Source organism: Myotis nattereri, assembly GCF_964212035.1.
Source record: "Myotis nattereri genome assembly, chromosome: 6".
Taxonomy (NCBI): domain Eukaryota; kingdom Metazoa; phylum Chordata; class Mammalia; order Chiroptera; family Vespertilionidae; genus Myotis; species Myotis nattereri.
In genome coordinates, this window is record NC_138081.1 from 86,341,594 (window position 1) to 86,356,290 (window position 14,697).

Below are 14,697 nucleotides of genomic sequence, written 5' to 3' on the forward strand. Positions count from 1 at the left end.
TTCATTTTTTTGTCACAGCAATCTCAGCACTTGGACATATTCCAAATTTAACTTCTATACTTTTTTCTTCTCAGTTGAATATCCAAAAATGTTAACACTGTTGCACTAAACCCAGCCAATGATAAGTATTGTCCTTTCAAAGATTTCTGAATCTTGTGATCCTTATTTGCCCAAATCCTCATAACCAATGGAAATGTCTTTGATGATTGTGAATAGATGCAATAAGTTTTAGAAATCACACAGGATGTAGAGGCTATTATTACACTAAATTAAAACTTTATTGAATAAAGAACACTCTCCAGAACACATGATCCGATGGACTAGGCCTACGTTACATGCAATGAAGTTGAACTTGACAGTAGTTGAACATGGAATGTCAAACAAATTAGTATTTCTCATTGTACAAAACTGTTTCATGTAGATGGCATGCAAGAAGAAAGGTATAATACTCTGCATTTTCACTAATCATCGGTGATGAGTTTCAAAAAGGCATCTGAAGAAACTGGAAGGTTTCTTTAACATATATTTCAAATAAATTAGTGACAGGTGTACTACTGAACTGCCTTCAGTCTCTCGTGCATACCAAATAAAATCTTAGTGCAAACATCAAAGTTGCTGGTCACCCCAAAAGACTGTCAAACTCATTAACAGAATACAAGTTCTGAATTAATGTGCATTAAGTAGGACAAAACCAAAAATACCAGTTCCTGCAAAATTCATTTAGGCACACTTAACAGTCCATTCTAAGCACTTCTTCTAAGCCTCTCACATTAATTACTAAAGCCTGTTTACAGTACTAAAATTCTATCATTCAAGCATCAATGATTACATTTCAGGAAAAAAAAATCATTCATTTCAGCAATAGCATTATTGCTATATTCTAAAAAAAAAAAAAGAAAAAAATAAGGAAAAATAAAAAAGAATCATAGTTAACAAAACCAGTATCCACAATAGGATACATAGGGAAAAACATTTTAGGAAAAAAGTGTGCTTTACTTGCACAGCAGGAATTATAATGTAAACACCATTATTGGCCCACATCACAAAATCCATGAGAAAGGTTCAAATTTGAACACTGTGGGTACATTATTTTCAATTCTGTTTGTGAGTTTCTTCTGTATCTGTTTGTACCAATACATGACAAATAAAACACACTCTTTCACACACATACACGTATACAAGTGATTGTTAAATATTGAGCATGGCTTGCTTCCCTGACTCAATTCAAAAAATGTTAAGTGACATACCAACTGTTTTTAAAAAAATGTTTACAGAACTCATCAAATGAATGTGAATAGTAGTTGAGGAATGATGAAAAAGTGACGGCAATACAATGTGAGTGGATGTAAGAAAGAATGCACATGGAACTTGGCTGAGATTGGCAAATGCATGGGAAGTCTTTTCCTGTGGGCCTTGTCTGAACTTAACGAATACCAATAAAACACATAGCAACACAAGTCCCCTGACACCTGGAGGGTCACGCCTAGAAAGCTTACCTTCAAAGTGCAAATTTTAACAATGGAATGTTTTAGCAGGGATATAAGGACAATCCTCTGTCTTTTTCTTGATAAAAAAAAAAAAAAAAAGAAAGAAGATGTTCAGAAAGTATTTTTTTCCTGGACACAGCTATTTCAGTTTCTTGGTAAAACAAAATGTATTTAGCCAAAATATCACCCACTCTTTCACATACACAGAACTACCCTTAGGGGTCTGGGGGAGAGAAAAAGCCCTTACCTATGTATCACCTAATGCGACTTGTATTAGAACGGAAGTCCTCTGAATCAACTACATTAAATACCAACAACATGTACCTCCCTTACCCCGCCCTCTCCACCCACCTATCCCAAGCACCCCCAATGAACCCAGGTATTCTAACATCTTTGTGTTTCCTAAGCCTCATGACGAAGGCTGTTGAGTACCACCTTCACTGGAACAAAATGAACACCTAAGGTGCACTTTCTACAGCACCTTTTTCTTCTCCACAACTGAGTGGAATCTTGATGCTCGCAAGCCCGGATCTAGATCTCCAGGTCATCGGGCCGAGGTCGGCTGCTAGCGCGGCTGCTGGCTCTGCTGGCAGGCCGCTGGTCCACAATGGCTAGTGGCTGTAGTTCGTGTCCAGCAGCCAGCTTTTTAGAATTCTGGTTGTCATCGGGGAAGTCAAAAGGCTGTGCGTGGGAGTTGGAGATGGTGCTTCCTGCCTGCCCCATCCGATTTTGTTCTGCGCTGTAATTAGCCCAGTTTTGCTCGCTTGCTTGCTTGTTGTAATTGCGACAGGAAGAATTGTTTCTGTCTCCAGTAACCAGCTTGTACCCGGGAGGAGACATGGGCGAGAGGGGAGCAGTTGGCGAGGAGCAACCATTGAAATAAGTGTATTTTGGAGACCCACACTCTTTGGAGGGGCTCAGTGGGCCGGTGTTGGCGTGGTAAGGGTCGCTCTTCCCCTTCACACGATCCTTCACACCCTTGAAGAAGACATAGAAGAGTTCGATGATGTTCAAGGCAAGAGACACCAAGGACACGACCAGCATGAAGATGATGAAGATGGTTTTCTCCGTGGGACGCGAGAGGAAGCAGTCCACCTGATGTGGGCAGGGATCTCTTTTGCAAGTGTAGACGGCGCTCAGGGTGAATCCATAGATGTACCACTGGATCAGCAAGAAGGCCACCTCGAAGACGGACTTGAAGAGGATGCTGATGATGTAGGTGCGCAGCAAGCCCCCCCGCATTTTCACCTTGCCGTGCTCCTCAATGCCGTACTTGAACTTCTTTATTTCGATCTGCTTCAGGTGCATCTCCACATTCATACCATCGGTTTGGGCAACTTTGAGTTCCTCCTCCCTCTTGTTCAGCTTCTCTTCCTTGCGCATCACGTAGAACACGTGAGCCAGGTACAAGAGTGTGGGAACGGACACAAAGATGATCTGCAGGACCCAGAAGCGCACATGAGAGATGGGGAAGGACTTGTCATAGCAGACGTTCTCACAACCAGGCTGCTGGGTGTTACAACGAAAGGCAGACTGCTCGTCACCCCAGGCTGACTCAACCGCTGTTCCCAGCAGCAGGATTCGGAAGATGAACAGCACCGACAGCCACACCTTCCCTCCGGCAGTGGAATAGGCTTGCACCTTGTCAAGGAGTTTGCCTAAGGCACTCCAGTCACCCATGTTGCCTGGGCGCCCTCTGAAAGGAAACAAAAATACAACTGAGTGATCATAGTTTAATATAGTTTCTTTTAGCAAAGTATTGCAAAAGGTCTCAGATCTTTTTAGCAATCTTACAAAAAAAACCCAAAACACCAAAAGTAAAATCTTCCTGCCCCATTTCCCTTGCCACTGCCCCCACCCCTGTAAAAAGGTGTTACCAGTTTCTTGATACAGTAAGACACAGAAGCAACAGAGCCTATGTGCCAATGAAACAGCAATCTTAACCTGGGAAGCTGTAGTAGTTGCTCTTGCTCAACCACTGCCTCTGCACGTGGCTTCTGGAGCTGTCTGTCTGCTAAGTGCCTCTTATTTTATCCCTCGGATAAATGACAGTTCTGGCCTGGTAGGCCTGTATCTGGATGCCTGCCTAAGCAAAATGCTGATGTGTGTTATTCAGAAAGCCTGGAATCGCCTAGCTGGTGTGGCTCAGTGATTGAGCGTTGACCTATAAACCAGGAGATCACAGTCCGATTCCAGGTCAGGACATATATGCCCAGCTTGCAGGCTCAGATCCCCAGTGTGGGGCATGTAGGAAACAGCCATCAATCATTCTCTCATCATGGATGTTTCTATCTCTCTCTCCCTCTCCTTTCCTCTCTGAAATCAATATATATATATATATATATATATATATATATATATATATATAATTTTTTTTTTAAAGCCTGTATCTAAGAATTGAGGTGAGGACACCCATGAACACACATACACATGCAGATACTGACATATGTAACCTGTTTCCAAACCTCAATCTTGTTATATAGCACTTTATTCCTAATTGTATTATGAAATGTTTCTCTTTGGTATTTCAAGTGCAATCTGTGCATTCTATATAGTATGGTCATTTATATTTCTGTTTCATCCTAATCAGTGACTTAATGTGGTTCAGAATTCTTTCTTCTGCCCAAATAAAATATGTTGTACTGAAATACACCATTTTGACACAATGTGTCATTATATGCAGGAACCTACTTTCAAAAACAAAAACTAAATGCCCATTACATTTCAAGTAAAAGTTCAACTTGTCTCCTTTCTAATTGTACCCTGGAAAATAAGAGACCACTTTCAAGTTTACCTCTAGCAAAAACAATTGGTTTTCATTTTTTTATTGCTCTATACTTACTTCAAGTTTCCTTACTGGGTTTTGGGCCACTAAGCCTAAAATTGTCTCCATTATTGGAGATGAGAAAAAGGCCCAAGTCTGTAGACATGGCAGATATCCCAAAAGTTGTTTATTTCACTTTATATGTCTAATTACCAATAACTCATTTAACTGATGAAAAATTGAGGTCTTAAGGGTACAGGAAATATTTAGCTATCAGTAGAGGCAGAAAAAGAGTTATGATCCCATGTTCAAGGCTTTCCAATGCATCACACTGGTTATAAAATTATAGTAAAGCTGGCTTACGGCTAGAAATGTTTCCATGCTTTGATATATACAATCTTGTTGAGGGCCAAAACTTGGGAAGAAATAAGTAACATCACATGTGGCACGCAGAGAGTATATAGTCTAATTTTCAGCAGAGAATAGTAATGGGAGGATTTAGAAAAGGATGAAGTAGTCAAAAGATTATTTAATAATTAAAAACAAGTGAAGCAAAGACTTTCCAGGAGCTTAGTAATAAATTTTAAATAGTGTAACTAAAAGTAGGATTATACAGGCTTTTTAGAATTATGCTCGTTATTTGAATATAGAGTTTTCTCATCTGGTATTGAACCACGAGCCATTTCTCCTTGGAGGAAGTAAATGAAATCCTTCTTCCCCACCATTCAACATTACGTTCCTATTAATGCTTGCACTTCCTGGCTATGGAGCCAGAAAAAAAATGAAATGGAAATCTTTCCCGTAATTTCCTGAATGAAGCGAAGAGATGGCTGTTCCATGAAGTGAAACTAAGCACCAGCCATCTAAATTAACAGATGATGGGTATCTTCGAGGACAGCCTCGAGACTGGTGCCAAAGAATGCTGGGGTAGGCGTGGGAGGTGACTGGGCAGGTCACAGGAATAATGCTCTCCCAGTGGTCATAAAACAGGGAGCATCCCTTCTACTTTTAGGAAGGACCATTTTAGATTCAGTGGTCACAAGTTGGACAGTAAAACTGATGTGTGAAAAGAACAGTCAAACAAGAACAAAGGATTGTAGGGTTGACAAAGAGGGTTAAATCACCTAGGGAAGGCTTGAAGTGTGAGAGAGTAATTTAGCTTTGATGGACAGTTTGAAGGTGAGAGAATGTAAAAGGAAAAAAACGAAAATCCTACAACGTAGCAGAAAATACTACATGGAGAATGAAGAAGAACAGCCCACGAGAGTCAAACAAACAACAGAATTTTTGGAGCTATATCAATAGACAGTTTCTATGTGATGATGTGTAAATTGGCCCTAATTCTGTTTGTAGAGAATTACAATATTTTGCCAGTGTCATCTGCTTTTGCTCAGATATCCCAATTGTGGTGAGGGGTGGAAGTAGGGAACTACAGAAACAGATAGAATGGTAAATTGTTTGCATACATATCACATTTACACAATGATCGTGTCCATGACAAACTTAACATATTTAGACATGTGACCAGGCACATCGAGAAGTTGTCATTTCGGTCAATGTTTGATCATTATTCAAAGTAAAATAGGATTGTATAGATGCTTGTGGCAATTAACTACTACACTTTTTTTTACCGTCTATTCAAAATAAAACTTGACTTTCGTGTGATTTTGAGATGCCACAGCAACACCCCATCCTCCCACAGTACGTGCATTAGGTCATTGGGCAAATCTCTAGGGGGTAGTCCTTCATTAATACACCAACAACTTAATTGCAAAGTTGTCTTTCCTTTAAGCACCCACGCAGTTTTCATTTGCATTAATGAGGTATATACTCTTTCATCTGAATAAGAGGAATTATCCAATCGGACACCTAGGATCCTGTAACATGTAGATGCCTGTCATTACCACTATCACAGAGATCATCAGATTATGTTTAATGTGATGGCTTTATGTCAGTGATTCTCAAGGAGAGGTAACAAAAATAGTAGGAACCTGTTTTGGTAGTTGTTCACTTTGTTGTGAACCAAAAGTTCTGTCAAAGGATTGCCTCCCCCCATTAATATTTTCATTTTTTTTCAAGTTTTAGTTGAAAAATTAATGTACTTTTATGAGGGCACAATTACGTGTCTAGAATCCCTGGCATTGATTTATAGACTATATGCCTCATTCATATTCACCAAGATACAGCTATATTCCTTGTTTGACATGTGGGAACACCTCGGCAGCTAAACGAATACGATGTGAGTTTACGCCTTCTCCTCCAGGTTCCAAAGTTGGAACTTCTTATGTAGATGAAGGTCTAGGTTAAGGAGTTGTGCAAAGTTCTCATTGGGAGTCAGTGCTTGCCAGCAGCTGGACCGGCCTTCCCTTCATGTGCCTTCTTTGTACCATATTAGAGCACACTCCCTGTGTGATCCAGACTACAGGCCAAAAGTCACAGGCACCCAGGGGCGAACTGCCCAAGGACCCGCTGGTCCCTTTACAGTGTGGTGTTTGTACTACATTACAATCACTTGGCAGCATTTGTTAAAAGCATACAGTCCTGGCACTCACCAGTCTGAATGAATCTGATTTTGGGGAGGTGCGAGGGACTGGGAAATCAGTTTTTTGTTTCTTTTCTTTTCTTTTTAATATATACTTATTGATTTCAGAGAGGAAGGGAGAGATAGAAACATCAATGGGGGCGAGAGAGAATCATTGATTGCCTGCCTCCTGCACGCCCTGCACTGGAGGATTGAGCCTGCAACCCGGGCATGTGCCCTGACCAGGAATCGAACCGTGACCTCCTGGCCCATTGGTCGATGCTCAACCACTAAGCCACGCTGGCTGGACTTTTTGTTTCTTTTCTTAAAAAAAATAAACAAATAAACACACTAGGTGATTCTGAAGTAAGGTTTGAGGCTAGGAAACAAATAATGGTTCAAAATATCCAGGAGAGCAGAGGGATAGACAGTGTCTAAGAAGGTTGGGGGGTGGGGTAGGGGCACAGCAGAGGAGCAGGGCCTCTCTGGACACCTGGGAACTGAGCTCACGCACCCTTTCCTGCCCCCACCTCCGAGTCAGTGTCATCACCAACACCTGCTGCTCCCCAAGAGCACAAAGACTCAAATACTTTATTAAAAATGAAATTAAAGCTTCCATTTAAATTACTTTCGACTATCTTGTTTGCCAGAACCTTAAGAACAAATCACTGTGCCAAGGCTGCAGTCCAGTCGCTTCGCCTCACTAATGTCCTAATAATTACTAGAATTAGAAAATATCTTCCTTTCAATTTTAAAGACTTTCCCAAGAAGAGCCAACTGTAGTGAACTGAGAGTGGGGACTTAAACACTTAGGGAGATGAAGGCCATTAATATTTGAAAGAATAAAATCATGAAATCTAAAAATGCATAAGGAAATGTCTATGGAAGTTCCTGGCAAAATCATTTCATGGATTTCTTGGGCGGGGAGGGGGGTGGGGGGGACCCAAAACCAAAAAGTTTTTAATGCACCCAAAACCAAAAAGTTTCAAGCCCCAAAGCTAAAATGCAAACCCCGGTACTTTGCAGTCAATGTCTGAGTGGGCTGGCTCAGTTTTGACCATTCCTCCACAGTTACAACATCCAGATGTTCTTTTGGTAATATTCATACCCACACATAATCACCATTGCCCATTTTCAACCCATCAGCAAATACTACAGATTTATCTTCCCCACCAAAACCCAGACTAGGGCTGTCACCACCACTCCTGCTCTTAGCCTGGTCAACTTGCCAACCTGTTCTCCTCAAACAGTCAATCTTGAAAAAATAAACAAAGGCACGGATCTGCCTCCATCAGCTCTGCCCCATCTGCATGGCTCACTTGAGGTCTCGGCTCTGGTTACACCTCAGCAGCCATCAATCCAGCCCTGTCACTTCCTATTCCCCTTGCCCAGCTTTTTTTTTTCTTAATGGCCTTTAGCTCTACTTGACATGTTACGTATTTACCTGTTCCTTGTTTGTCTCCCTCCATTACTATCTGCTTTTCTCCACTACAATATGAGCTCCATGAGGGAGTTTGTTTCGTCTAGCATATCCAGTGCTTAAAAGAGTAAGAGTAATAGATAAATATCTATTGAATGAGTTAAATGGGGCCTGTATCCAAAACACAACGAAAAAAACCACCAAAACCCCCCAAAAAACAGGTATCACCAGGTTTGTTTGTTTTTATATCCTTGGGATTTTCTTAATTGTATGTGTCCCAAATTTCTTAAGTTTCAAAAAGGGAACTTTCACAGTAAAAAAAAAAAAAAAGTATTGTAAGCATCTCATATTAGGCAGACTATTAAATTTCCAAGTGCCAATTGCTGAAACAGGACTGTCTGTTGAAACGTGTTTCCAATACTTCGTGAGCAGGCAATAGGACTGAGCCAGGGTCCTTGTGACCTGGGATGCCTGCAGAACTGCAACATGTATCCCAGATGTTTATTCAGTTTCGCTGTTGGTTGTTGCAGGTTAAGATCTAAAAATAACAACAAAACCATGTTGTTGTCCCCCACTTCCGTAGTATTCTAAGTCTGGTTGTACCACATGAATTTATTGTCACTGAGAACGCAACTGCAAGAAGAAATAGCCTGTTTATACCTGTGTTGATTTCAAGATGACAAATCTTGGGCAAAGGTTGGGGTCGGAAGAGGAACAAGACCTGATGTCCACCCTTGTGAATAGAATAACATCACTACAGAGTCTCAGTCTATGCAGGAGGCTGCCTAATGTGTCAGGTGCCATGGAACATATTCCCCGTTTGTCAGAAAATACACAACCTTTGCTTCCTTCTATCTGGACAGTGAGCCTAACTTTGCAGTGTATCAAACTCCATGTACTAGTAAACATCTATTCAATGAAAAATCCTGCCTCTGGCTCCCTGATTCTCCTTAAATTTTCTTTGTAACATTTCCACAGGTATTTGTGCATGGCTTTGAACTGCGTAACATTTTTTGTGGGGGGTGAAAAACATACCAACAAGAGCTTCTTTCCTTGGCTCCCACCCCTCTTCACCGCATAGTCGACCTACATGGGCCTCCACAGAACAATGAGGTGGGGGTTCAGGGGTGAGGAACTCCATCCAAAGGGCGGGTGATGGCTGCCAAACAGGGACAATTCAGAACCCTGCAACAGCTCTCACCCAGCTCCCCCATGAACACAAGTTTCTCTCCCACTTCAGGGGTGCTGGACAGGTTAAAGGCCGCGTTCTTCTATTATAGCGTCAGATTTAAAAACACTTTTCTCAGCCCTTGATGTTTTCTCCCGACCCTCACCTCCAAATTTTTACTGAAAAGCCTGATTATTTTATCTTCATATAAACGTACCCCACCAAGACCCTTACAGTGTTTTAAGACCAATCTATTTTCTTCAATGAACACTGAATGAGCTACCTCATGCAAATGAAGCTCTAAATAAGATCTCAGTAGAGTTAAGCTATTACTCTTTAGATGTAAATACAGCTCATTTGTTTTCTAATTTGGCATCTTTTCTTTAACAAAATAACAACTAAGAAATGATTAACATTTTCCTAATGGTAATCAAAATTAACTAGTTTTCAAGGTGCTCTTGCAGTGAGTAGAATGTTGCTATTTTAGCAATCCCTTTATGAGAATTTGCTCTTTATCAATTGATAGGGAGAAAGGCCATGAAGAGTATCTGCCTTCCTTGTGGTTTTGTTTTTTTTTAAATATATTTTTATTGCCTTCAGAAAGGAAGGGAGAAGGAGAGATAGAAACATCAATGAAGAGAATCATTGATCGGCTGCCTCTTGCACACCCCCTACTGGGGATCAAGCCTGCAACAGGGGCCATGTGCCCTTGATCGGAATCAAACCCAGGACCCTTCAGTCCACAGGCCAATGCTCTATCCACTAAGCAAAACCGGCTAGGGCCCTTGTGTTTCTACTTGGGGACATCTCCCCCAAAATCATAAAAAAAGTCCTACCTTACAGAATGTATCTGGCCCACAGAAGCTGGTAAAAAGAACACTATTTTTTATATTATTGTAAATATTTAAGTACTCCATAAAACATATATCTTTTAGAAATTACTTAGAAAGGTAGGGAAGTTCCAATGAAGTGTATGGAACTTCTTTAAAGCTGAAGTCATTTAGCTTAACCTCCCTGGAGGAGAAGCTCTAAAGAATTGTTTCTAACATGACTTATCTATACTGAGTATTGACATAATAACACAAGATAACTGCTGTTCTTTCCAGAGCTGATTGGTAAGTGTGGACAAGCTCCCACAATCTGCTCTAACAGCTGAGAATCTTGAGGGGAAGTCGGAACAACAGGAAAGGTGGAGTAGAAGGTATTAATCACTGGTCACTTTCCTATTATTTCCTCCCCCGCGCCCGCCCGCCTCCCAACACATGTAACATATATAAAGTCCCTGAGGCTCACACCCAGGGACACCTCTGGATAATACAAGTGAAACCGAGGAATGCACTGTTATCCTGAGTTTTCTTTCCATCCTTCTCTATGCAGGAATTGGAAACATTTAAGTAACAAGGCAACTCACTGTCGGTCTCTGAAAACACACCCTTTTAGATCTTTGCGGCTGAGTATCTCTGGAACCCGGTTTCCCAGGGAGAGCCTGGCACGCAGCCAGCACATGGGCAAGGGCGAGGGGCCGAGTGCGTGGAGGTCTGAGCTGATCACCCTTAAACCCCCCTTCCCAACCTCCCGCACACGTAAGGGCATTAGGGAAACCTGGAGTGTTTACACCGGGGGGACAAGAGCAAAGCACTGCCGCTGCATTTTCCAGGTGAGAAATACACCCCGACTTTGGGAACTACACGGCATCTCATGTTGGGGGAACATGCTTCCGAGGTCCAGGATTCAGCACATGCCCGGACAGAAGATGCTTCCTGCCGCTGGAGTCACTTCCCCTCACTTGGGCCTACCACCCAGAGGACTCATTCCTCGTCCCTGAGGTGTTTCCGGTCTTACCCGGCGTCTGTCCCTGGGGATGGAGTTAATTTAATGAGATCTCCGCGTGAGGGCAGGGTTTTATCCTCAATAGTCCTTATACAAAAGATGAGGCTTCCCTAAAAATATACACATTTTTTAAATAATCTCTTTTTTTCACTTGCCCGAGGGGCCACTTTTGACCGGGTTCAAGTTTGCCCCCTTTTCCAGAAGGTGAAATTAAGCATCTCCTCATGACTAACCTGGTGTGGGAGGCAAAGGGAATTGAACCCACCTCCAAATAAAGCCATGCCTGCATTGCCCAGCGTATGGCTCCCTCTCCCCACCCCTTGTCTGCCGGCCAGGGGAGCACAGGGGCGCCTTACGTGAGGGGGGAGGGGGTTGGGAAGGGGAGTTTAAGGATAACTTTGTCAGAGATGCTCCGTGAACGCGTGGACGGCTAACGAGGGCCACAGTGTGGGCGCCCCGCTGCTCGGAACTCGAGGGTTGATTTCCGAAGCCTGTACCCATCAGTGTTTGGACACGTCATTAGCTCTTACCTAATTTAATTATTCCCCCCCCCCGCCCCCCCTCGCTTCCGTGCCCTACCCGACATTCTTGGGAAGCTGAGGACTTCCAGGAGAGTTACAAGTGCAATTTCAGCACGGCCATCCCCAAGGCACTCCGATTTCCTGACCCACGCGTAGACGGTAGGAATTCACAGGAGGAAAAACAAAAACCCAAACCCACGGCGGATGCGGGACAGAGGTTAGCTGGACTCGCTTCGTGACACTGATCACTTGCTCTTCCTTTACAACTTGGCCCGCAGTCCCAGCCCCGATCCCCCCCTCCCCCCCCCCCCCCCCGGCCCGCCACCCTTCCTCTTCGGTGGCGGAACTCGGACCCGCGCTGGGTTTGACGTGTAAGGCAGGATCCGAGGGCGATGGCTCACCCAGCCGCTCCCCATCCCGGGGCTGCGGCCTCCGCTCAGCTTCCATGTCTACGGCTTTTCAGCCTTCTCGGTGCAAGCGGTTCACACGGCGAGGTCACACCGAACCATTTTGGATTGTGGCGTTAGACAACATCCTCGGCGAGCAGGCCAACAGAGTGTGCTGCCCACCAGAGCTTTTAAGAGATCGAACCCCCTTTCATGACACACCAGCACATTCATCTTGGCCGCCCGGCAGCTCCCACTCCAAACTGTTCCCAGGTCTCTGAGGTCTGCCACAGGTTCGCACAGGCGGCGGGCGGGGGGTGGGGTGGGGTGGGGGCTGCTAGCTCCCTCTAAGGCGCTGTTTAAGAAATTTCGATTCATCTTCTTTCTAGGAGAATCTGGTTTTAGGAGACGGTTTTGGAAAAGCACCCTGGAATACACTCTTTTCTGAACATCTGCCCCATCCCTGCACCCCCCCCCCCCCTCGCTTTGTAAGTAACCACCCACCACCCATTCAAAGGATTTCATCTCCTGAACTGCCAACCTGGTTAGGTCCAAAGTGGCTCTCCTGAGGGTCTCAAAGTTTTCCACGGTGGTTGCGAAAACAAAAAGTAACTGTTGCTTTAAAAACCTCAATATTTCAACACTGACTCTGATACCTTTTTGTTTACCGGGGGAAATTCTAGGGAGGGACCACGTGGAAGTCCAGGAACCGCAAGGTCCTAACAAAGCACTTTGTTAAGAAGCTTACTCTGCAAGGCTATAGGAACAGCACTCAAGGTTTCCGTCTGAAAAAGGCAAGGCGTGTAGAATTCCCCAGCGGGCGCGCCGAGCAATTTGCACTTTGATTCCTGCGACATTGTCAGTCAAATCCCCACCCCAGGCCCCCAGCGAATCCCCCCACCTCCACCCCCGTGACAAAGCAGCGAGACTGTTACAGATTGCAGAAAAAGTAAAAGTCTATTCTAAAATGAAGAACCAGTGACCCCGTGAAGCAGTGCTGTCTTCTCATCAGAAAGATCTGAACCTCATTTTACCTGTTGCATTGTTAATAAAGACTTTTTTTCTTTAAACCGCCCAAAAAATAAACACCCAGCGTTCCGTTTAAACTTTCAAACTCCAGAAACACTTTCAAGTTCATCACTGCAATTAGTCTCATGGCAAAGGTACATTTATACAAAGACACTTAAAAACTAGAGAGGAGTTTTACTTGTAGAAAAAGAAACGAGTAGGTAGGAATTTCAAAAAAAAAAACCCACACAAAACAACAAACTTACTCTTTCTCTTAAAAGAAGTGAAGCAGGCACGCCAACTGATGGAACTCCTGAGAGGGCGAAGCGAAATGAAAAGGCAGGTCCAGGCACTCAGACCTGCCTGTGCTTAAAAGTTTTCGAAGTCTGCTGCTGCTGTTCGGCCCTTTCCTCACTCCTTCCCCCTAATGAAAGAAAAGTGCTGCTACCTCGTAAAAGCTTTTTTCTAACTCGGAGCGCAGAGCTTTTAAAAGTTTCAAGCCACTGACTCAAGAGAGGAGGGGCTCGCAGGGAGGAGCGGGGAAGAGGAAGGCGGGGAGAAGGGAGGGAGGGGAGCAGGCCCGGGGGCGGGGGAGGGGGGGGACGGGGGGCGGGGGGAGTAGCCAGGTCCAGTTGATCAAGTTGTAGTTTAAACTTGCTGATGAGAGGTACGAAAGCGTGAGCGACGTGAGTGCTGCTACTTGTTGTTACTCTTTACAGACAGCAATTACTGGTTTTAGTTAGTGCTGGTTTTACCAAAAGTCCGGGGATCATAAAAACTTGTATATTTTATAAGACCACAAGCTTTTCTAAAGTAAAAAAATATATATACATATATGCGTATATGTATATTAAGTAAATAAAAATGATGGAAAAGAATATAGCAGTACAAATTTGTTTCACACTGGCCAAGGTGTGTGACGTTAAAGGTAGGTGTGAGTTATTTGATCATCTAAGTCCTTTTCTCTTATTTTAACTAGGGACGATGAGCAAAGGAAATGGAGGGGTTGGGAGAGAGAAAGGAGAGAGAAAGTGGACAAAGGCGGTGGTGTTCCCACCCCAAAGCCACCTTCCAACCCCTGGACTGCTGTGAATTTTTACTCTTTCCTTGTATGTATAACTTTATACATAATATATTTTGATCTGATATACCTCTATCGGATCTCCAGGGAACTGAAAGTTTAAACTATCTCAGTCCCACTCATGCCAATGCACTAGACACTGAATCTGCTTTGTAGTGAAATGTCAGATCGTTTTGATGAAATCCTGAGGTGATAAGTTGGCATTAAGTGGGTCTCAGAGCCATCAAACTTTGAGACCCTCTCCTCTAGCGCCTGCTGGAGACGGCTCCGCCCAGTGACAGTGGAGCTGAGCAGATCATTTTTAGTCCCTTTCCACCGTTTCCATGTCTCTTCCTGTGTTAGGGTGTCCTGAGTCATGTGGCCTATTTCTTAGAGTGGGCAGCCCCTCTGAGGACTCCCCAGACACCACATCCGAGGGCAGTCTTAGGACAACTCCCCATAAACAGGCTTCGGTGATGCTCCCCAGGATGGGCAGGGAAATCTCTTGGCTATTATTCTTGGAAAGAAAGCA

General features: G+C 43.6%; 1 protein-coding gene across 1 annotated transcript; it reads right to left on the reverse strand.

The window, feature by feature from the left end:
- Positions 1–256: 256 nt before the first annotated feature.
- On the reverse strand, positions 257–13,577 carry GJA1 (gap junction protein alpha 1). The gene is made up of 2 exons (XM_081094227.1): positions 13,372–13,577; positions 257–3,183 (listed from the first exon to the last, which is right to left on the reverse strand). Exon 2 carries the CDS (start codon positions 3,165–3,167, stop codon positions 2,019–2,021), a length of 1,149 nt encoding a protein of 382 aa, XP_080950353.1. The 5' UTR covers positions 3,168–3,183; positions 13,372–13,577; the 3' UTR covers positions 257–2,018.
- Between the last annotated feature and the right edge of the window lie 1,120 nt (positions 13,578–14,697).